The sequence below is a fragment of the Numida meleagris genome, chromosome 6 (assembly GCF_002078875.1).
Source record: "Numida meleagris isolate 19003 breed g44 Domestic line chromosome 6, NumMel1.0, whole genome shotgun sequence".
NCBI lineage: Eukaryota > Metazoa > Chordata > Aves > Galliformes > Numididae > Numida > Numida meleagris.
The window spans coordinates 29,488,853-29,512,138 of record NC_034414.1 but is presented as its reverse complement, the minus strand read 5'-3'; the positions used below and the strand labels follow the sequence as shown (position 1 = coordinate 29,512,138).

At 39.8% G+C, this 23,286-nt stretch overlaps 1 protein-coding gene across 4 annotated transcripts in view; it reads left to right on the top strand.

Annotated features, from left to right (window-relative positions):
• ZFYVE26 (zinc finger FYVE-type containing 26) overlaps nucleotides 1-23,286 on the top strand; it is a 45,553-nt gene that overhangs the window by 16,608 nt on the left and 5,659 nt on the right. For 2 of the 4 annotated variants that reach the window (XM_021401501.1, XM_021401500.1), the window contains exons 16-38: nucleotides 10-273; nucleotides 429-548; nucleotides 838-1,002; nucleotides 1,824-2,051; nucleotides 3,435-3,540; nucleotides 4,194-4,933; nucleotides 5,524-5,720; nucleotides 6,636-6,740; nucleotides 7,303-7,425; nucleotides 8,159-8,335; nucleotides 9,472-9,718; nucleotides 10,605-10,703; nucleotides 12,154-12,308; nucleotides 12,890-13,059; nucleotides 14,291-14,319; nucleotides 15,597-15,718; nucleotides 15,802-16,022; nucleotides 16,630-16,777; nucleotides 17,858-18,067; nucleotides 18,909-19,127; nucleotides 20,957-21,154; nucleotides 21,466-21,668; nucleotides 22,682-22,823. In XM_021401501.1, the coding sequence (XP_021257176.1) occupies nucleotides 10-273; nucleotides 429-548; nucleotides 838-1,002; nucleotides 1,824-2,051; nucleotides 3,435-3,540; nucleotides 4,194-4,933; nucleotides 5,524-5,720; nucleotides 6,636-6,740; nucleotides 7,303-7,425; nucleotides 8,159-8,335; nucleotides 9,472-9,718; nucleotides 10,605-10,703; nucleotides 12,154-12,308; nucleotides 12,890-13,059; nucleotides 14,291-14,319; nucleotides 15,597-15,718; nucleotides 15,802-16,022; nucleotides 16,630-16,777; nucleotides 17,858-18,067; nucleotides 18,909-19,127; nucleotides 20,957-21,154; nucleotides 21,466-21,668; nucleotides 22,682-22,823 (4,388 nt within the window). The other 2 variants (XM_021401502.1, XM_021401503.1) reach the window with 2 other exon arrangements.

Below are 23,286 nucleotides of genomic sequence, written 5' to 3'. Positions count from 1 at the left end.
CTTACATAGGTATGGTGTTTTATTCCATCTCGGATGTTACTGATAAATTGCTTGCAACTTCTGGAAGTCTTGCCCCTACTCTTCAAGAAAACTTCTGGATCAGCAACATCCAGCTGGAGCACACTGATCCTCTCTGGGAAGTCCTCGAGGACCTCAGTCCCTCAGCAATGGCAGCATTTGACCTAGCTTGTACTCAGTGCCGTCTTTGGAAGACATGCAGGCAGCTTTTGGAAACAGCAGAAAGAAAACTGTGCAACAGCCTTGAAACTCGGGGTAGGCTTCTGACTTTGGTAGAAACCGCCTCTGTGTGAGGTGGTGTTTGTGCTAACACCGGTAATAATATAAGCAGCACAAAATTAGATGTCATTTTCTCATTTTTTTCCATTCCTAACTTTTATTTTGCCCTGTTTGTCCAATGACTTCTCCAGGTCACCGACCTGATTTTGTTTTACTGCGCTCTGAAAGTGTGAAGGGTTTCCCAGCGTTTCTTCAGCAAATAAGTAAAATTCTCAACTATTCCTGCGCATCACAAGGGCAGTCCAAATCAGGTAGTATACTTTGCTGATACAACCTTCTGTTGGAATTCTGTTGAATATTTCAGATTCTTGCCTTTTATTGCAATGGAAAATGAAGAAATTTTCATTTCTTACCTTAGTACTTCAAAAGACAAAGGAGGGGAAAACCAGCAAAAAACACTCAAGCTCAATTCTGAATGAGCTGAGTCACTCTGAATTTGGCAAATTAGTGGTATTCTGATGCAGTTCTATTTCTGTGGGAATTTTTCTGTGCAACAGTATTTCCATATTTGTTATAGTTGGTGTTTCTTTTTCTTTGTAGAGCTCTCGGAGGAGAAAATAGGCGTTTATTTTCGATGCAGTATTGTAGACCTTCTGCAAACTTGCTATCCTGCCTTGACTGAAGAAAGTATTACTAGTGAGATTATCTTATCACAACATTTGGATCAAATCCTAAAAGCACTGACAGATGTTGAACATCCTGTAGGTGAGTTATTTTTGTGGTCCTGAAAACTGTAAATCTGGTAGCAATGCTTTTTGACACATGCATAAACAGGTAGGTTGCTCTCAAAGTAATGCCTCCTATCTATTTCCCTGGAAACTACAACAGAGGCAAAGAGCACAATAACACTGTTTGATCGAGCAAATTCTCAGCTACAAAACAGTCTTTTTCAACATAGTCGCTACCATTAGGTATGCATTTTTGCTGGCAGTGAGCAAGAACCCCTTGCCACGCATCTAAAAATCTGCACCAGCAGAGGTGACTGCTGTTGCCACTGTTGAAACACACCACCCTCCACCTCACTGTGCTCACATTCGCTATTTGGACTCTGTAAAGCTCATCCTTTTCTGAAGAAGTCTTCCAGGGTTGTGTTTTCTCTGCCTTTTCTCGGTGGTCTCTTTATTTAATATTACTAGGATCTTTTATTTTGTATGGTTGTTTTTTTTCCATTTGCCAAACTTTCAAACAGGCATGTAGATGTTTATAAAAATACTTCAATAATTTTATGTTTGATGAGCAAATGTTAGGAGAGTTCTAAGGGCTAAATGTTTTTGGGACATAGTGACTGGTCAACAGCTGTGTTTTGGAATAAGCTTATCTATTATTGATACAACTAGATATATTTCAGGCTTTTCTCAGATGCCGTTTGCAAGGATACCAATTTAGATGAACTATATTCATCAATGCTAAACCATTTCTCTCTTTTTCTGTTTTTTTAAAATGTATTTTCTCCAGTTCTCCAACCACCCCTTTTTGGCATGTAGTGCTTGCTTAGTCTTGGATCTGTGTTTCTTTTCTTAAACCAGATTCTAAAGGGAGCCTGCTTGGCGCCTTGGTGGATCAGGCCTCTCTGAAGCCTGTGGAACTGGAGAAGCACCTAGTCTGGAATCAAACGCAGCTCTTGCTAAGAACTCTTGATCAACATTTCCAAACCGTGCCAGAGAGCAACACAAAGACAAACTTTGTGAAGGTCTTCTTTGACTACATTACTACACTGGCTGCTGTTGTGTTACGAAGTCTGAATACAGAGCTAGGTAAGGTGCTCCTGCCTAAAGCTTGAGTATAGGTAAAATAGCTAGGCTGTGCAGTTTACCTGACTCTAAGAGCTAATTATATAAAGTGTCTCTTTCCTAAACATGTTTGCAACCTGTACGTAGAGCTTTTGATTTCTACTTATTATTACTCTTTTATTTTTTAATCCCTACGCCACCTACAGCTAAGGTAAAAGTAGCTGGTGGCAGTGGATAAATCAGAACAGTAACGTGAACTGCTGACACAGATTCTCCGCTTTGTTTGAATGCAATGAGTGACTCCTGCCCTACCAAGATTGTTACCCTACAAGGCGAGAATGATTTTTGCATCCTGTGGGTCAGTGTGTTGTGTACTTTTTAGCTCTCTTAGCAGTAACCAATGCCTTGCTGCCCTATGGGGATAGGAAGGGAATGTGCAGACAGCTGCACGGAGGTAACCAGGCAGAATTTTTCTTGCAGAATCAGTTGATGATAGTAGTAAATGAAAAGAACTGCATCATCAGCATATAAAGCTCTCAGAAGAACAGAATTGTTCATTGACAGGGGACAAATACTGTTTTGTTTTTAACATTGACTGTAATCGAGCGGCACTAACGTGAAATACCACAGTATTGCTTTCTGAGAATACTTTTCTAAGAGGATAAATGTAGAGGGTAAAGATCCGTTTCCAGGCATGCTGATTCAGATGAGGCTGCTGCCATACCAGCTGTAGCCTCTGTATGGACTAACTGCCAAAGCCAAAAAATGTATGATATTTAAAGGCTGAGCGAGCTTGTGGGGAACTTTCTCGTACTAGAAGATGAACAGGAATGGTAAAGTTGTATGCTGAGTCACTGTAATCAGACTCTCCTAACATAGTTTGAAGGTATTTCAGCAATACTAGCTGGAGTTTCTCTCCTTCTGTAAAAAGCAACTCTGTTTCTGTAAGTCCCCCTACCACCTTTGCTCACTGTGACTTGAACAAGACATGAACTTACTAATCTGTATCCACAAAGTCCTCAGAAACCAATACTGCATATTTCTGTGTCTCGCTACAAAGATGTATTTTAGTTCAAGTAAGCAGTCAAGCTGAAAAACTGTTGGAACGCAGCTCTTATGTAAAAGCAAATAGACGCTCCACACTGCCAGTTCTTGTAACTGATCTGATAAAATGTGAGCCGGTGGTGCCAGGTTTGTGAGGGGTATTGTAATCACAAATCGCTTGCAGTTTACTCTGGATTTACAAAGGTCCACATTCACATTAGTGAGGTAAACTTAGGAAAAGAGGCTGCAGACTCAGGCTGTTAAAACTTGTGTTCCTAATACAAGACTTGGTCATTCTGTTAAGCTGATGTGTACTGTAATAAATGTTCTATATTGCCCTGATTTTATTTTTATTTTTTAAAGACTTATCTGCAGAAGTGAAGGTGGGGAATCCATTCATATTGTTACAGCAGAGTCCATCTCAGCTACTTTCTCAGCTTCTGTTCGAAAGACAGGTTCAACCTGACAGGTTGGTGCTTTTCAGATATACTTCTCTATGTTATTCTGATACTTGTGATTTTGGACTTAAGCCAAGTTTGTTGAGCCAAGCTGTTTAGCACAGGCAGTACAGCCTCCCTTTGCTATCTCCCACTCATAGGTCACTTAATACTGCAAGGGTTGATCTGCAAGGATGTACCTAGTCAGTAGTTTCTCTGCCGTTATGAAAATTTTTGCTGGGGAGTGCTAGAGCTTCATATTTTGGACAATTGCTGTCTGTTCTGAAGAGACAATGCCTTTATATAGAATTTTTTAATTGAATGTATGACAGTTCAGAACACTGGACTTGCACCTTAAATGTGCAGCAAAATAAAAGATACCATTAGGAATTCTTAGGAAGAAGCACTAATAGCAAATTGTTTTAGTATGTCATGTTTAGGTGGAGGTCAGTGCTTGAGTATTAAGTTTGATTTCTTTCAAGGAATGACTGCATAAGCTCTGAGTTATCAGTGTTGTGCTCTGTAAATTTTTTCATACTGTATAGATAGAAGATACGTACTCTCGCGATAAGAAGAGTATCAGAGACTTGTGTTTGCAGAACATTAGGAAGATTTATGAAAATTTGTAATTGTAAAATACTGTTTATATGTGTTGGGTAAGCTGGTTTTGTTTTCAATCCTGCAGGCTTTCTTCACTCTTGGCTAGAGAAGAGTTGAGCTTGAATGTGCAGCAAGTTATTGTTAACCGTTGCTGTGAAAGGCTGTCCTTGTGCAATTCAAGGCAAAGGAGCCAGGCAAAATGCCTTCTGACAAACATCAGCAACCTAGCACACCATTGTGCCAACCTGTGCTTGCCAGATGTTGAAATACCTTTCTCCAGTCCTGCAGTGGCCTCTGAGGATGTCTGCGCTCAGGCCCCATCCTCCGTGACTGACTTGACCCAGAACACGCTCACTGCTTCCTGCCTGGATTTCCTAAAGTCACAGTCTAAGTTAACAGCCACGGTGGCGTGTCTAAGTGTATCTAATGTACAGAAAATTCCCAAATCAAGTTTATCCTGGATGGAATTCTGGGACAAACGGGAATTGCCACTGGGTTTGGAACAGATTTCCAGGGAGTGTGAGGCATTGCTGAAGGAGTTCCCAGTACTGGAAAGATTTCTGCTTGCTATGTTTGAGCCACTTCAGAATCAACAGGAGGAAGGTGGCAGTTTGGCTGGTATCTTCTCTGGCAAGATGTACGTACCTTTGGTTCTCCTAGGATTGCATTCCTCCTCAGCTGTTCAGGTATTAATGGAAGTCTTTGAACAAGCACTTGCTGCAAAGGATTGGGCTAGAGCTCTGAAGGTCTTGGATCTGTACGGTCAGGATGTAGAAGAGCTGGTCGATGTGAAGGATGCTGTGCTTAGCTGTGCAGCTGCTGAAGGTAAGAAGGATGAAGTTCAGTGTTCCTCTGCGTTCCTCCCTTTTTCTTTTATGAAGAACACATTCTGAAACAGGAGATAGAAATGGAGGTAGTGGTCCTTGAGCAAATCCGAAGGCGGAAGCAGATCCCTTCCCTTCCTTCATTCTAAATTTGCTTTCTCTGGTGGTGTAGTTTGTTTTGCAAATTTGCAGATCTTGATGGTAAACTTACCCAAAACCAATTTAGTACAGGAGAACTGGAAAGTGTCTCAAGTGTAACTTGTAAATGAAGACCTGAACATGTCAGGAGATGCTAATTGTAGTACTACTCTTAATGGATCATCTCTTGTAACAGTATCATTGTCACACGTGGTTGATGACTCTTGTGAAAGGACAGGCCTTTTAGAAGTCGAAGGATAGCAAATGTGCTACGTTGCCTTTGGTTGCTTCATGAGAATCTGATGCTTAGCATCTGTCTAATATTAGTTATTCAGCTATTCACTGTTTCTTTTGGTGGTGCTATCCAGTGCAGATACAGGTTTTTTTTGCTTCTTTTATCTCTGCTAAATTACACAAACTGAGCTTTAAACCGGTGGTTTGTTTTCTTTGCAGGTAAGGATGGTTGGCAGTACTTATTCCTAGTAAAAAATGCAACGCTGAGAAGTGTGCTGGCTCTGCGCTGTCTGGACAAATGGCCACTTGATGCCTGTTTGGAAATTCTAGCTTATTGTATTTCTGATTTGGACATAAGTGATGAACTAAGAGCAAATCTGCAGAGCAGGAAGAAAGAACTTCAGGTTTATCAAAAGGTACAAAGCCGTTCTTTAAGTAACCAGTTTCTTTAAGAAACAGGCAGCGGGGAAAAAAATATACTTGCCCTTTAGTAAAAAGCTTTAGCCCTTGGATCTATTTTGATCATGATGGTTTTTCAAGTCTTTCATTTGAAACAGATGTGCTTTCAGTACTGTACTATCCAGCTGAAACTCTCTGCCATCTTTCATAACTTCTCCACTCCCCTATGATACTTCAAGACTGGAAATAGCATTATATATAATTTTTGTGTGATGCCACTTAATTCATTTTAATTTTTACAAAGTTCTTGTTTTTCCGTTCTGTGCCATTTTGAGGACCTTTAGAAGCTTTCCATGGAAAGTCATGATTTTTATTTGCTTGAGAGATGTAGATATATACGATGCACAGGACTACTGGTCCAATAAACATGCTTATATTGCAGATAGCTTTTCTAACTGCAGAATAGTTTAGATACCCAGGTGAAATCAGACTAGCTGGCCTGGAGTTCAGCACAGACTGAAAAGGCAGATGAATCATATAAGAGTCATAAATCCCTGCTGAGCTCTGTATGGTGGTGATTCTGCTAGCAATTAATTGGGCTTTCTCACTGTTAGCACCAGCAGTGTCTGCAGTATACGCATACCTTTTCATCCGTAGTTATTGCCATGTAGTCTTTTAGGAGCTTTCCCTTACAAACCTGCTGTGCAGAGGCATTGATAGGTAAATACCTCAGAAAGTCAGTCTTTCTCGAGGTGGAAGTGCATTACATCATTGCTATAAAAGGCTAGCAGTAGGTGTGTATCTCCTCCTTGACTTGTTGTTTGTACAAAGTAACTCTTGATATGAGCTGCTCAGCTGTTTTCCTAGACTTTATGATTGTTGTAGATAAAACTTTTAAAAATGTGTGCTACAATAATATCAAACTTTTTCAGATTTTGAATTTGCAAAATGAACCACTGTGGAGTGACTGGCAGGATCTGAAAAAAGCCTGCGCTGATGATCCCCAGGCCATCATGAATATCATTCTGAAAGCAAAGGTTAGGCATTGTCACGCGAGTTTTGTTAAGCTAGAACACGTTAGACTTTGGATAAATCTGTTGAACTAGCATTTTAAAACAGCAATCAGCAGGTAGTACCTCAAGACAAAGGATTTACTTCTTTCTTTGCTCCAGAAAGAAATTCAAATCTGTGCTTAATGTCAAGATTTATGTGCAGTTAACCATCCCTTAACTTTTATTCTGAGACACCTGTTCTTTCCTGTTAAAATTTTGAAGACGTTAGTAGTAAGACTTTTGGTGTAATACTAGCTTGATTATTATGTAAATGCTAATACTGTAGATCTGTTAGCTTGAAAAGTGTCTCCCTGGAAAGCCAGTTTGCTTACTGTGAGATGGGAAATTATTCTCAATGCAGGCTGTTACTCTGGCAAATTGAGTCATCTTCTTCCCTTGTCATTTTAATTTGCATTCGCATGAGAGAGGAGTCTGAGCTAAAGAATTTCTTGAAGCTGATCAGATCTTCAGGAGGAGCTGCTGTATTGGACAGAAGGGTTTTTTAAATTTGCTTAGTTGCTTTTGTTTGTTTTGTATCGTTCTTTAGGATTATGAATTGTGTGAGGAATGGGGGCACTTGTATCCTGTCCCAAGAGAAGACTGGATCAGTCTTCACCGTGAGCACCTTCTCCACTTGCTAGAGACAGGAGACATGGAAAAAGCATCACAGGTAATAGCAGGACTCTCTGCCTTACATTTTATGGTCAAGTAAGTTGAGAATATGGTATCCAAACTGTTGACTTTGTGTCTTCCTTTAAGGGAAGCTATTTTCTTAGATATTCTTTCAAAATCCTGGCGTTCACCTGGTCTGCTTTAAGTGAAAAATGTAGCTTTGCAATCCCATTGTTGGATCTAGAAGTTTCAGCGTCTTCGCAGCTATTTTAATTAAATGGAAATACGAGGCCCCTTTTACTTGGAAAATTGTAACGAAGTGTTTTTGTGCTGGTTAAACAGAAGAATCAGAAATGAAACTAGTGATAGAAATTGGTTGGTTGTGCTTCAGTGCCCAAATGAGACAAGTATGAATTTTTCTGGTTTTAATAATTATGAAGCTGTTGCTAATAACGAAAATAAAATGCAGTCTCTTTCAGACTACGTGGCTTCTGAAGTATTTTAGAAGCAAAGAAGATTCTTTTCAGTGCTACATCTTGTATCTCATTCCTTGCTTAATTTTTTTTGCTTGCTTTGATTTTAAAACTATTTTGTTTATTACATGTAGCAAATAGGCAGAGAGTCTGTAAGTGGATGGTCTAAATCATTATTATGTGTGTAAGACACTTGTGGAGGTTAATTTGCTTGCTGGACCCTGGTATGGCAGCAATCTGTTATTCACTGACTGGTATTCAAAAAAGAGTCTTCTCCACGAATGTAGTAGGAATTTATTGTATTTTGTATGTTTCTAGCTGTTACAAAGAATAGAAGATCCTGGTATTTGCCTTGCCATCACTGAACAGTCCCTTGACCAGCATCCTAGCTTGGCAGCGTCTCATTTCTTAGCTGATTACCTCACAACCCACTTCTACAGGAATCTGACAACAACACGCCGTAATGAAATCCAAGCACTCTACATGGGATCAAAAGTGAGTAAAACTCGTGTGTTGTAGGATTAACAGCAATATATAGCTATAGAAGTGTCTGCCTGTAGATTTTCAGGGAATTGTCACCCTATCAGACTCAAGATTCTAAGACTTAAAAGCCAAAGAAAGGTTAGAGATGGCCTAAAACCTCTTTCCCTTCTTGTGGTTCCTGTATTCTGAGGCGGTTGTAGCTTCCAATTTGAACAGAGCATTCTTCCTCACAGCTTAGTGAGGAAGTAGGTACCATGCAGACTAAAAGAAGGAAAGAAAACAAACCAGGGTATTTATCAGGACAGTTGCTGTGTTTGTCTTAGTGAAAGTATCCTCAGCTTAGTCTCTGGTGTGTCAGTGCCACGCTTCCTTCCTGTGTGTAGTAATATAAACATATAGATTACATTGGAAATATGGTCACCTGTATAGTGGTCTTTAATACTTCTACAGCATGTTTCTTCCAGACGTGCCTTCCAAAGGCAGTCAGTATCACTCCATTACTCCAATTTCTGTATGATTGTTGCCTCATAAATGTTGTGTGCTTGTCCTGGAAATGGAAATGTTAACCGCTAGATTATCTTAGTCAAATACAGCATATCCAAAGAAAATGGAGATCTTTCTGCAGTGTACTATTTTTTGCAGGACTGCACATGGCAGCTTGCTCCAGTCCTTTGCACAACAGTATCAAGCTTTGTTTCTTGTCTTTTGAAGACACGATTTAATTTGTAGAGAGTTTATATTAACTAGTCGTCTTTAGGGGGAACTGCTCATGTTTTCTCCATCTCATTTTTTTCTCAAAGGATGGAGGGATAAGGATAGGGCTAATGTTTTGGGGTTTTTTAATAATCACATTTTAACAGGAGAATGTACTCTCCCCCACTACAACATGTCATTAAATGCTTTCCTGTTTTCAGCTTCCTCTGAAATGAGACAGTGTTTGATGGAATCTGAAAGCAGAAGCTAAGTAAGCTGCTCACTAATTCTATCACAGAGCTGTGAATAGGCCTAATAAGTCCCATCTCCATTTTTTGGCCTCTGTGTGTTATTTTGTTCCTCATGTAAGCTGCTTGGTTAGTTTCTTGACTTTAGTCTCACACAAAATCAAATTTGGAAGCATAACTTTAGCTGTTTTTTTTCTTGCTTCCCAGGTGTTGCTGACTCTGCCTGAACTCTCTCGTGTTAACTACTTCCACCTCTCCTCCAGGCCACTGCTTATGGTGGAACAGCTGCTCATGAATATGAAAGTGGACTGGGTATCTGTGGCTGTGCAGACGCTGCACCAGCTCTTAGGTGGACAGGAAGTTGGCTTTACTGTAGAAGATATTGACAATTTGCTCTCGAAGTATGCAGAGAAAGCCCTTGACTTCCCCTTTTCGTTGAAAGAAAGGAGATCAGGTGACTGTCCTTGAGAATGCTATTTCCTTTTTGGGAAAGAAGGGCAAATTTTCACCTGGAATTGTTTTTCCAGTTGCACCATAACACTTCTAGATGCTTGCCTCAGTCTCCTTCTAGCCCAGAATATGTTCCTGAAGTCCTTGCATTTCTTGTAAGCGTATGTTCTCAAGGGCCAAGGGCTTCAAAACCTCAGTTTGTTCTGTTGTTCCATTTCTTCCTTCTTTTATTTAATATTTTTGGCATAGCTCTCTTTTCTGGTGCAGTTCTCATCCTGGTTGTATTCAGTTCTGCATTTGGCTCTGCGTTTGAGGGTTTTATAACTGGAACAGCAGAGGGTGCTGCAGATCTAGTCCAGTGGTTCCACTGCATAAAAAATACATGATGTGTGTACTTGTTTGTGTTGGTCTACCTGTTCCACATATATGGTACCATCTTGCTTCATACCAGTTTCAAATTGTTGATATCATTTCATGATTTAAAGATAACGCTTTTGCTATTTGCTATAAAGGCATCGAACTTCCTGTGTCTCTTCATGCAAAATGACCTTTGACGTTGGAAGTGTGTTCCTTCTGCTGCAATGTGAAACACTTAATATTTGTCATGAGTATCCTGTGTCAACTGATTGTTTTCACAACTGATACTTTTTCTCTGCTGAATTATTCCTGAGCTTGTCAGTAGTCCATTGCTTTAAGGATTCCTTTCTCTGTGTTCTGTCTGCTTTTGCTGTGGGCTAATTTTCTTGAAAGTTAATAGTTTGTAATTACGGAGCTAATCCTGTTTGTGCTAGCATTGTTACATACGCCTGTGAGTGAATTCTTGTCATCTTTGTAAAAACAGGTAAGTTTATTACCAATATTGTTCTGTTTTTCATTTTTTCATGTCCTAGATTCTGTGATACGTATCCAAGAAAGTCTCTGTCAAGTACTGGATTGTGAAGCAATGTCTAAATCAGGATCGTCAGAACTATCTCTTGCCAGCTTTACTGGTAAGTTCTCAATGCCACTTTCTGGTGTTCTCTTGAGCACAAAGAAAGGCAAAGTTGTTCTACAAGTCCATAATTGTGGTAGTACTTCTTGTTATTTGCTCAGTATCTTTTCTTTTCAGTGTTTACTTTGGTTTTACAGTTGAAATCTCATCCTTGTTTCTATTTCCTTCTTTCTTTTGGTCCTTGAATTTAGTTTAGTGGATTCCGCTTGTGACCTGAGGAAAAATAGCACACCTTCTTAATGTCTGAGGGAGCTTTACTCAGTCTTCAAATACAATGGAAACAACATAGTTTAAGCCGAAAGGACTGAAGAATATTTGTTCCCAAAAAGCAACCACAAATTCTTCTATAGTTTCCATTCTGCATCTAATGCAAGAGATGCGCGCTCAGAGTACTTGTATTTTAAGAGATGCAAGGCTAGTGCTCTCAGGAAGTGACTAGCAAGGGATATCCTCTGAATGGTGATTCTCAGCAAGTAATGGGTCTGAACTAGAGCTTGACAGTGATATCCTGATTGCCAGTTCAGAGTTTCTGGTCCTGTATCCTGAACTGGAGGTTCTGTTACTTTCTGTGCAAACGTATGATGACAGCAACATCTTGGATTTGGCTGTGCAGCTCTTTAGTTTCTCTCCTAAATAATACCATTATACTGTTGCAAAACATGATTGCGTTGTCCCCTAACATTCTTTGGAAATTCAGGTTCTACCTGCATGAATTAGCTTTACTGGAATTGAGTGGGGTTTTTTTTCTTTGTTTAGTTTAGCATCCAGGTATGTGGGATGTGGCTTGTAGGACTGCAAAGAGCTGCTGAAGCTTTTAGTTAGCCTGAAGTGTAGCTGGGTTACGTCATATAAACTAAAAGTCTGTCTACTACTATAAATTGGATTAAATGAATGCTTCAAGATCAAGGATGCTTAAGGCCAAAGATTAAAATTGTCGCCTCTTTGAATTGATTTGCCAACGGTAGATTGTAAAGCAGACCAGATCAGGGAGGTATATGGTATTGTTTTCTATCCCATACCTCTCTTCTAATAATAGAGAGAAGTCTAAATCTTCAGGAACGTCAACCCTGGATATCTTTAAGATTGTATTTTATGCTGCACCACTCACTTGGTATATGTATACCTGTGTGTTTTTTTCATTCTTCCTCCAAGTCTCTGTTTGTAGATGCTGGGAAGTTGTCTTATACTTCCTTAATTGTTATGATAAAAGTCAATTAGTAACTAAGCAATTGTGGTCATTAGTATCAAAGTATTAGAAGCTTACAGTCTTACAGTTTTAGCTTAAAAGCATTAATATTTCTTACTCTGTTAATCTGCTATGCCACACTGAAGGATAATGGTAGTCTTGTTGCAAGTCTCAGTAAGTCTGTAGTGTTTTCTGATATTCGATACTCCATTAAACAGTTTAAATTCCCTTCCACGTTTGTCTTGCTCTGGCTTCTTTTAAGGTGCCACCGTGTCTGCAAGTCCCAGAGAAAGAAGCCTGCAGCAGAATTTTTCTCAGGAATTTGTGCCACCTGAGAAGCCACCTCCAAAGCAACAGTGGATACCTGACGACACTGAAACAATATGCATGGTTTGCAAAACTGAGCGCTTTACTATGGTAAGGAGCAAAAACTAAGTTCTTAGAATGGTGACCTGGATGTGAACTGTTGCTGATAATGTGCTTCTAAAATCTGTTTTTTTGCACAGAGTACTTAAGCAGCTACATTGGTTCTCTGAGGGAGAAGTTTGAGTTCTGAAAATGTGCTGGCAGTCTGTTATATTGGCTAGAAAATGCAGAATTTATTAAGTGTTGTTTTTGAATTAGCAAGTGACTAAGATCTTATCAGAAAGACAGCTTACAGCTTCTGACTTTTTCAAGAGGTAGTTTAAATATCTTGATGATCAAAGCTGAGACAACATCAGCAATAGAAAGTCCAAGGCTGCAGGAAGTATGTTAAACCTCCAATTGTTCTGTGTGCGTGTGTTCTTCTTACGCCCCCCCCCCACTTCGCTTGCCATAGCCTCTCTGGAGGGGAATTCTGTTAGTGAGAATAGATCACTTTATAGTTCTGAAGAGCCTTATGATGTGTGCTGTTTCCTCTTGTCAAGTGAAGTAAGTTTACTTATGAGTGGAGGCAGATACGGCAGAGAACTTGAGTAAATCCTTTCATTTGCCTACCCATGACCTCGTGTGCTCAGTTTAACAGACGTCATCACTGCAGGCGCTGTGGCAGACTGGTGTGCAGTTCTTGCTCTACCAAGAAAATGGCAGTAGAAGCTTGTAGAGAAAATCCAGCTCGTGTGTGTGATCAGTGCTATCGTTACTACAACAGGGAACATCTATCTGGCTTGGTGCAAGACGTAAGCATGTAAGTCTTTCCATTCTAGCTCTTCTTAATTCTATGTACCCAACAAAGTATGTGAATGGAATGAGAAAACTCAAATCCTGATTTTATCTGGATAATGTGATAACATCAGGTTTTGTGGCAGACAGCTGTTGGATTTTCAGGTGTACTAGATATAGAAGGGACCACTGTGCTTCCATTTACTTGTCATAACGGAACGCTGAAGAGCCAGTCAACAGAGTTCTTTCTTTCTTTAAGTGTCAGTTCATTGTTAAACATAGAGGTTGAATGCTTTGTTGCAAAATGTATTCAGCAAAAGCCACTGCAGTAAGTGACCAAGTTGCCTGCAGTTTACTCAGCTCCTGGGTTATCATCACATGGTGACTGGTTCTGCTGAACGTATCGTTGTTTTAATGCTACTCCATATACCCTTGAGTATGAGTTCTTGAACACCTGTGGATTCAGAAGCAAGTTCATGATTAGATAAATTTTGAAACTGGGTCCTTAATGAAAGAGCCAGCTTTGATGGTAGATTTTCGTGATATGGTTTCTCTCAGTTGAGAAGCAGACGGAGATTCATTGTACTTCAGTTAAACCAGCTGGTGAAAAATGTGAGCTTTACTATTCATGACTTCATCAAGCCTGCTAATAGAAGTATCAGCTATGGCAGTATCAGCAGGCTTGCTAGGAAAAGCAGATGTGAGAAAATGAGCAGTCGCCTGTAGATTAGCTTGAGTTGGAATCGTTGCTTATGCTACCAGATCAGGTCAACAGAGCCTAGCTGTGAGCTTGGTCATGTTTTAAGTGCTTAAGTGTTTACTTTTTTTTTAATACAAATAAGGTGTTTTTTTTTAAAAAAAAAAAAAAACACACCTAAATCTTTAGGACAGAGACCCGCGTCCCAGAAAATTCATTTGAGCTGTGACGTATTCTCATACTGGGCAGTTCTTGTTCTCAGCGTCATCTTTGCTATGATAGGTGCAACATAAGGTTATATTCCCACAGAAGGGTATAAGAACTAATTAGTGTAGTAGTGTAGTTGAAATACGTTATTTAGAGGCAGAATCTTACATTTCCAGACAGTAGAGAGTGGGGACAAGGAATAGGTTGGGGAGGGTAGGGTGAGAGAAATGTTAGATTTTTACAAGACAGTGTCTTGAAAAGGCTAGCCATGTTGATCCTTTTAAAATTGTTTCAAAGTATGTTTTTACCTGTGTGCTGGACTAGGCCTGATGTTTCCTTCTTTCTATTACAGCACAAAAGAAGATCAGAATGAAGTGGAAGGTAAGTAATGGAGTAGTATTAAAATTCAATTTTTTTCAGTGGCTGATTACCAGTGGAGTTAGAGGAGGCAAGCTGACACATCTAGCTGTTGCTAAAGGTTGATCAAAACTTCAGCTGCAAAAACTTCAATGATACTTTGTATGAGTGGGCTGAAATTATGTATTCCAAACTTCAATTAATGGGAATTTGTGATTTAGAAAAAATGCCTGAGCCATATGGAACGAGCTGTTTGGGGATTAAATGAAGGAGCTGAAGGAATTGTTGGAGAAGGCACCTTGCGTACTAGATACAGTCACAGGGAGACTGTGGTAAGAGTAGGAATTATTAGCCTAGTACAGAGCTCTGGCACCCACCAAACAATTTCCAGGAGTGGGATCAGTTGTTGATGATCCGCGTCTCACTTCGGAGATGGTCAGTGTTGTGGAATATGAAGTCAGTGAGGTGGCCCTAGTGAGGGTCAAGACTATCCAGATCTTGTGTAGAGAAGTTCAAGCAAGGTGAGTTCTCAGAGAGAAGCTGCATTGTGGGTAGAAAGCAAGTGACTTAGATATCTGTCACTAGAGGCATGAGGGGATGTAGGACAGTACCACTTGCAGCACCCAGTAGATGCTGCTAATTTGTCTTTTTCACCTGGGATAGCCAATAGATGATGCTGTTTCCTGTGTTTCCGGATCAATTTTTACTTTCCCAGGCTATTTTGCTATTTCTTCAACTACAGCAGCCAATAAATGTTGCAGATTCCTACTTTGTCAGGCTGTTTTCCCCCCCTGCCAGGCTATTTTTTAATGTCCAGATAAGTTTGTTGTTGCTTTTTCTTGCTTTTATTGAGGATATCTTGGGATGTCTCTGGTTCCCAGCTATCCAGGTGCACTTGAAAGATACCAGCTGCACTTCTCAAGGATGTTCTGGGTTCCAAGGCTTGCAGACATTTTCTTCTGTCAGTATTTCAGTATATGTCATCTTCTGTCAGTAATTTTCCCATTATAGCAAGGTTTCCTTTATGGCTGCTCTCATCACATATTACTGGCAGTAGTTTTCGGTGAAAGGATGCTGACGATAGTGAAAGTGAGCCTAGGTACAATTTGGTAGCCTGCTGAGGAATGGAAATGTTTCTGTAATGTGTGTGCTAGACAGATGATACAGACAGGAATTGGTACAACTAAGGGATCACTGTTGACCCTGAAAAGACTGTGGGATTACTCTGCATCATGAGTCTTTAGCCAGGTTTGTTGCTACTCGTACAATGATTCTACCTATTTTTTCCTTCCTGGCTGCAGAAACTCTTAAAAATGAATATTCCACAGTGGTGCGAATACCCAAGGCATCTGCCCTTGAATGGTTTCTTTCCCTGAATGAAGAGGAGAATGAAATTGTGCGCAGTGAATTCTATTATGAACAGGTGAGGTCTGGAGAAGGAGAGTCTAATATAAGCGGAGAACTACCTCAACATTCATGTTTCTCTGTCTTTCCTCAAATTGTCAGGCTCCTAGCTCTTCCTTGTGCATTGCCATTCTTAGCCTGCACAGCAACAGCATAGTGTGTGGCCACCAGCTGATAGAGCACTGCTGCAAATTGTCCCAAGGGCTCACTAATCCTGAGGTAGATGCTGGACTCCTTATGGACATCATGAAACAGTTACTCTTCAGTGCCAAAATGATGTTTGTGAAAGCTGGAAGGAGCCAGGACCTAGCTCTCTGTGACAGGTGATTTATCAGATGTTCACTGTGATGTATTATCTTCTCTGGGGAGTAGAGGGTGGGAGGATTCCTTTGGTTGTGCTGTGGGCGTTTTAAACAGGAAGAGGAGTTCATAATGTAAGCATAAGAGCTCAAGTGACAGAACTTCAAGTAATATAACTACATAATAATTACTGAGAAAATTCTCGAGTAGGAGAAACAATTCACAGTGATTGGGGTAAAAATTTTACTTCTGTCTTTTCTACTTTCAGTCCATATTTCAATTTAGGATTTTAAAACTGTGCTTGCTGAGATCTAGCATATTACTCTTTTCTCAATTTTTGTCCTAGAGGGCTTGAAGTGACGGGTGCAGTGTATGATTTTCACACACGCTACTTTGATTTTGATAATGCTAGTTGATGTTTGTAATCATCTTCTTCCAGTGCTCCACTGAATGTGCAGGAAAAAAAGAACCTGAATAAGAAAATACGATGGATAGAGAAGCCTCATATATTGGTGATTTAGGAACTACTGTTCTAAAAGTTCCCTTGGTGTTAAAAGTCCTTTTGAAATTCTTTGTGTATATGTAAATAGCGAAAGCATATGCATTTGTTTAACCTCTGTTTTCCCCTAGCTACATCAGCAAAGTGGATGTGCTGAATATTTTGGTTGCTGCTGCCTACCGTCCAGTACCATCTTTGGATCAGATTCTTCTCCCTGCAGCAGTAACAAGATTAAGAAATCGGCTCTTGGAGGCAGAGTACTATCAGCTAGCTATAGAGGTAATGACAGTAGAAGGATGTGAATGTTAATCACCTTTCTCTGGTGATTTTTGTTTTTCTTTGAGTTCAGATTAGGATATGGATGGGATATGTGTGAAACAGACAACATTTAAATTGTTACAAACTGGGACTGAGTTTTTAAAAAGCAAAGAAAATCTTTTCTGAGCACTAGAAAAAGAGGTTTTTTGAGAAGGAACGTCTGCTGTGGAGCAGGCTTCTAAAAGGAAAGATAGGGGCTTTGTTTCCTGGTACAGTTAAATTGGAATGGGCTTACTGCATGGAGGAGCCTTACATCCAATAGAAGGGCTGAGGCATCCTTTGTGGCAGGATTTTATCTGAAGCTTGTGTCTTAGATCTTATTTGTCTGTAATAACACAGCAGATATTGGTAAGGTGCCATTTACAAGTCTTTACTTAGAAATGGGCAATAATGGCAAATCTGTATCAGAGCTCAGTGGGTGTGGTTTATCTTCCCCTGCTCCCAGTATTTCTAAGTCTCTTAATGGCATTGCAGTTAGGAAGAGGATTATGATGCTTCAAGTAGATAAGGATTTTTGAAGGATAATTAAAAAACCGAACGGAAATGATATATTTGAATAATAATAAATGTTTAAAGGCAGCTGATTGACTAAAAAAAAATCAGGAATAAATTTGATCAGCGGTTATGCGAAGTAAAAATTTCCTGGCTGTTCATGAAACATCTGCTATTGTTTTGTTTTTAAACCACAAACCCGCTGTTTTTACGCAGTTTTTCTGTGTAAAAAAGCCAAACAACCAAACAATTGCTTTATGACATTTTCATGTCAGAAACAGATTTTCTTCTAAGCTCTAAAGGTGCTGAATCAAAGTTTCCCAGATGTGTGGTTACCTAACCTTGTACGATAAAAACGCTGATTTGGAGATCATGGGTGTTTCAGTACTTGGCATTTCATGCAGTAACCTAGAAATAATCAGCATCTGATATTGTTGTTCTAATGGGAAATGCAGTTTAGGAAGGACGTTTATATCATAGTCACAGACTGCGATAAGCCAGCTTTCCTATTTTCTGTATTGCAGTATTAACAAATTGCTTTGAATTCAGGTTTCTACAAAATCTGGGTTGGATCCAAGCGGAGCATGGCATGCCTGGGGCATGGCTTGTCTTAAAGCTGGAAATTTAAGTTCAGCGAGGGAGAAGTTTAACCGATGTTTAAAGCCCCCTGTGGATCTAAACCAGCTGAACCACGGGTCAAGGCTAGTCCAGGATGTGATACAATACCTGGAGTCCACGGTGAAGCCTGCACTCATTGCGGTGAGGGTCTTCTGTCTGCTCTGAGAGCCTATAGTAAAACTAAGTATTTTTGCCTTAATACGCATTTTGCAGCAATCCATGATACAATATCGGGTATCGAGTTTCTTTCCCTCTTTTGTCACGATTACCTGCTGCAAACTAAACATTGAGAAATTTACAAGCTGCTACCTCACAGTGAACTGACGACTGAGTGGCAGATCATAGGATTTTTTTATAGTAATTGGGGACATACTTGGTAGGTGGGAAAGAAGCTGCAGTGGTTGAAATATTACTACTAGAGTCTGAGAAAACTAAACTCCATCCCACTGATACTTTATATTGCTGTGGTAATGGCACTTCTCTACTAAAGCACTAATGTAGCAGGAATTCAGAACTGAAGGTACAGATGCGATCATACTCTTTTTTGTTGGCAGAGAGCACTATTACATGATTTGGGATGAGCTCTGGAAGCTCTAACTAGGTGTACCAAAAAGCCTTTTAGTATTAACTAACTACTAAGTATCATGATGAAAGACCTTTTAGTAGTAAATATTTTTGAAAAATAAAAATAAACTGTTTGAACTGGGTTATTGGAGTAGCTGCTGTGGAGTGCTTTGTTCTGTTTAATAACTGAGCCCCCATCCATTCCTGAAATGTGAGCTGTGCTAGCTGCCACAACTTTCAGCATGTCTGTTGATAGCACAGTTCCAATCTAGTGTTTATAAAAAGCATTACTAGAGACTAACTCCCCCAAAATGATGACTTTTTTAAAGACAACTTCAGAAAAACTTGAGGTCTGGTTGACAATTGAAAAGAAAGTTTTCTTATTAGTCATCACCTATCACTGATTCTGTTCTAACAGCAGGATGATGATTACTTTGCCACATTGAGGGAACTTGAAGCCACGTTGAGAACAAGAAGTCTCTCTCTGGAGATGATGTGTGAGGGGAAGGTTCAGCATAACAGCTACTATCAAGAGTGCTTGTTCTATTTACATAGTTATGGCACTAATCTGGCAATAATAAGCTTTTACATGAGGCATGACTGTATGAGAGAAGCACTGCTTCACTTGTTAAATAAGGTGAGTAATCCAGTGCTCCATCACTTAAAATGAAATTGGGAAAGCAGCTAAGAGGTCTTCAAGGCCAGTTGAAAATGGCATTGAGCATCACAGAGCATTCTGGGTGTTTTTATGCGTAGGAGTTTTTCAGTGTCCTGAATCTTATCACACGGGCTATCCAGCGTCTACCAAGAATTCAGTCACATGAGAAAATAACATTGATCTTTAGGCCTTGTGTTTAATCTCTTCCTCGTTGTGTTGAAACACTAGCTTCTAGAGAGAAGAAAAATGCTCTAGTTTTCCTTTGTAGAGTCACTGTATCAACAGTGCTTTTTTTTTTGCAAAGCTGATAATTTGTACTCATTGTTAATATAGTTTAGGAGAAATAAGGAAGATTTTGAATTCCAGCATTCTGATAATTTGAGACACTTTATCACGGTGGCTCTATCTGTTGGTACTGCTTGTTTCATCAGACACCCATGTTTGCCCTTCTGGATGTACTAGGAATATGAGTGAAGGACAGAAATCTAGGGAAGCCAAAAAGTGGTTTCTGATTCTGGCTGCAGAAAACTATATGTTGTAGGAGGGCTTGAGAATAACTGGAAAATACAGTTTTGTTGGTATTTAATGACATTTAAGCTAGGAAACTATTCCAGCAAAGTTCCCGCTGCTTCGTTTAGGCTGCTTCTTAGGATATGTGTTGATCTGAGCTCTTTACATTTCCCCATTTTGAAAGCTGCTAAGTGTGCGTGTGGCTGGGGAGAGAGGAATGATTGGCTTTGTATTTGTATGTTTCTGTGATTTTTTTCATTTACTGTTTTTTTAATAATTCTGTTGAGAATGTACAACTGTAAATACTGAATTCCATTGTCTTCAATTTGCTTATGAGCTTTGTAATAAGCTGCTGTATTGGCTTTGCTTTCTGTTTATGTCATCAATCATTCTAAGCTTGTATTCTCATCTGCATGTTAAAATCCATTTTCAAATGTGTCTTTTATGTCAGTTTATCTTTAAAGAAAAGCTGCATGTTTTCGCAACGCTGATGAAATAATTTTGCTAGTTAATGAGCAGGCATTGAAATTACTCTAGACGGAGTGGAGGCTGTGGGCATGGAGGCTAGTAGTGATCACATGAGCTAGAGAGTAAGAGTTATTACCTTAAGGCTGTAAGGTACTAAGTTTCTGGCAAAACATTTTGCATTGGAGCGTTTTTAAATCTTGTGATTAAAAAAAGTAATAAGTCCATACCATGTCTTTAAAATGTTTATGTAGGCCAAGAAATAGTTCATGCTTCTTTCCATCATAACATGAACACACAGGGCTGGATGATGCTCAGGGCCCTGAAGCACATGATGTATGAGGAGAGTGGCAGAGATAGGGTTTTCTTGTTTGGTTGGTTTTTTTTTAAGCTTGAGAAAGAGCAGGCTAGAGGAGATCTTGAGTGCTGGTTTCAGCCACTTAATGGGTGATTGTGGAAATGGAGTCAGGCTTATCTCACATGTACAGTACGAGAAGCAATGAACACAGTTTGGAGCAAGGGAAACTCCAGTTGGATACATAGAAAAGTGGATTTTTTTTTTTTTTAGATTTTGCAATGAGGATATTTAGACGTGGGAGCTGGGGCCCGGTGAGGCTGTTGAATTGCCTGAGTTGGTGATACTCAGAGTCTGACTGGACAGGTCGAGAGGCCACTCTTTGAGCAGGGGTTTGAACCACACGACCTCCAGAGATCCCTTCCAGCCTGAGTTATCTGTTGATGCTATGATCTGTCACTTGACAGATCTTCCTTACACAAAAGAAGTATGTGCTACAGCTGCTTTGCTTCAGGCCACCTTTCTGATGTTTGTGTAGGAATCCCCTTCTGAAGTATTCATTGAAGGGATCTTCATTCCAAGCTATGAAAGCGGAAAGCTGCATATGTTGGAGAACTTGCTGGAAACCATTGATCCAGGACTTGAGAGCTGGGGGATGTATTTGATTGCAGCCTGCAAATACTTGCAGAGAAAAAACTACTACCACATTCTGTATGAGTTACAACAATTTATGAAGGTAAGATGAGGGTGATTGCCCATCTCTTTCAGAGAGATGTTGAATGTTGTCAGTCTTTTATTGATTTACTGTGGTGTAGCTTTGCATGATGCGCAAGTATATTTTTGCTATTTTTGAATCCTGAATAACAGTGTGAGACTGAATGAAGCTGACCTGCTTTGTATTTCTGTCATGGATCTGGCACATTGTAGCAGCTTAATTACTGCTTTAAAGAGAGCATTGGCCGCTTTGTTTGAGCACTTCAGTAGAGACAAGGATTAGAGAACGTGGTTTGCTCTGATCCATCTTAGCAAACAGTATATGTCTTCTAGGATCATGTTCGTGCTGCTATGACCTGTATTAGATTTTTTACTCATGGAGCAAAATCCTACACTGAACTGGGAGGTAAACAGACGTGGCTTGTAAAGATCAAGGACCATCTCAAAGTCTACCTGCAGGAGGTCTCAAGAAGTTCAGGAAGAAAGAAAATGGTGTACACTTTCCGGAAGAAAATGTCTGCTACAGATGTGTCAAGGTATCCATAAACAACAAGCTAAGTTTTAGTTAAGGGGAAATTCAGACTTTTTGTCTTAATGATTGTGTTTGGGTTCACTTTAGATAATGCATACTAGCTGAACTTGACCCAAATTTGGCTAGCTAGTTGCAACTGTAAGATTCCCATTACTTTTGTATCACCTATCATCCTGTAATTTAAAAGAGCGGTACAACAACAATAATAAAAAAAAAAAAACATAATGCATAGACAGATGTATTTTGCTGGCTATATTTGTTTAAATTTTAATTCAACTAGCAGGTCTCAGACTTAACTGAATCCCAATGTTCAAAAATCAGTGTGTACATTCAGCCACATACCACTTGCAGTTGGTTTTCTTAGGATTTGTTTTTCATGTTTTTTAGGCTAGACATTAAGCTTAACGTTGGTGAGGGGGAGTGGGTGTGAAAACGGCAAAAAGAGGAAGCGGTTGCTTATTTGGGATCCAGATTCTGGATTCCAGATTGCATGGTCTGGTGCCAATATGACAAGGGGAAGACAGTTCTAAACTAAGGGGAGATTTTTCTTATATGTTAGAAGGAAATTCTCTACTCAGAGGGCATTGGAGATCCCAGAACAGGTTGCCTGGAGGAGCTGTGGATGCCCAATTGCTGGAAGCATTTGAGGCTGGCTGGATGGGACCCTGCCACAGCAGGGGTGGATGGCAAGCCCGCCCACAGCAGAGGGGTTGAACATTAAAGCCCATCCAGTTCCAGCCCAAGCCATTCTGTGATTCTCTGAATCGCTCTTTAGAATAATGCAAACAGAGCTTCCCTGCAGCTTTTATGTCTTGAGTGCGCAAATCTATAAAGAATTTATTGCTGCAGATTTGGCTACCCGAAAGAGAGGTAGTCCAACAGTAATTAAAATAGTTGCTGTTCAGAAATAAATATGGTGTTTTGAAATGTGTTCGTGGAAGTAGTAAGTTCAGAAACAATATTTGACACTTTCTCTATTTCAAAATCAAGTGAGATTTTTCTTTTTCCCTTGTCTAGGCACATCAATACAGTTGATCTGCAAATGGAAGTTACTAAGTTTCTGCATCGATGCGAGATCTCAGGAAGCTCTCAAATGACAGGTTCCTCCTTGCCCACACTTTTTGGAAATAACAACATGAAAATGGATGTTGCTTGCAAGGTATGTAGTGCTATTCCAAACACAGCATTAATTTTTACCTTCGGTACCAATGTGATACGCAGGTTGAAACACTTGATCATTGGAGTGGCCTCATGAGCAGGTTCCTTGTGCATGTATGCAACCTACAGTTAAGGAAAAACTGATGCTTTTTTCTCCAAGTAGCGGAGAACACCTAAAACCCTGAAGCACCTTTGCTCAAAATTCAAGCTCTCTGAAGTGGAGGATCCCAAATACTGGTAGAAATGTGCCTTTTGATTGTACATCCTACGTGTTTTGAAGCAAGGCAAATAATGCTGCTATTGTTACTTTTCTTAACTTCAGCTCAGCTTCATCTGTTGCTTACCCAGCATCCCCCAGTGAATCAATATGCAACAATAGACCTTATATTTCCTCCTCTTCTTGCTAGGATGGTGCTGTTCTCTGTTGAAGTGATTTCTTGCCTTTTGTCCTCCGGGCAAAATCT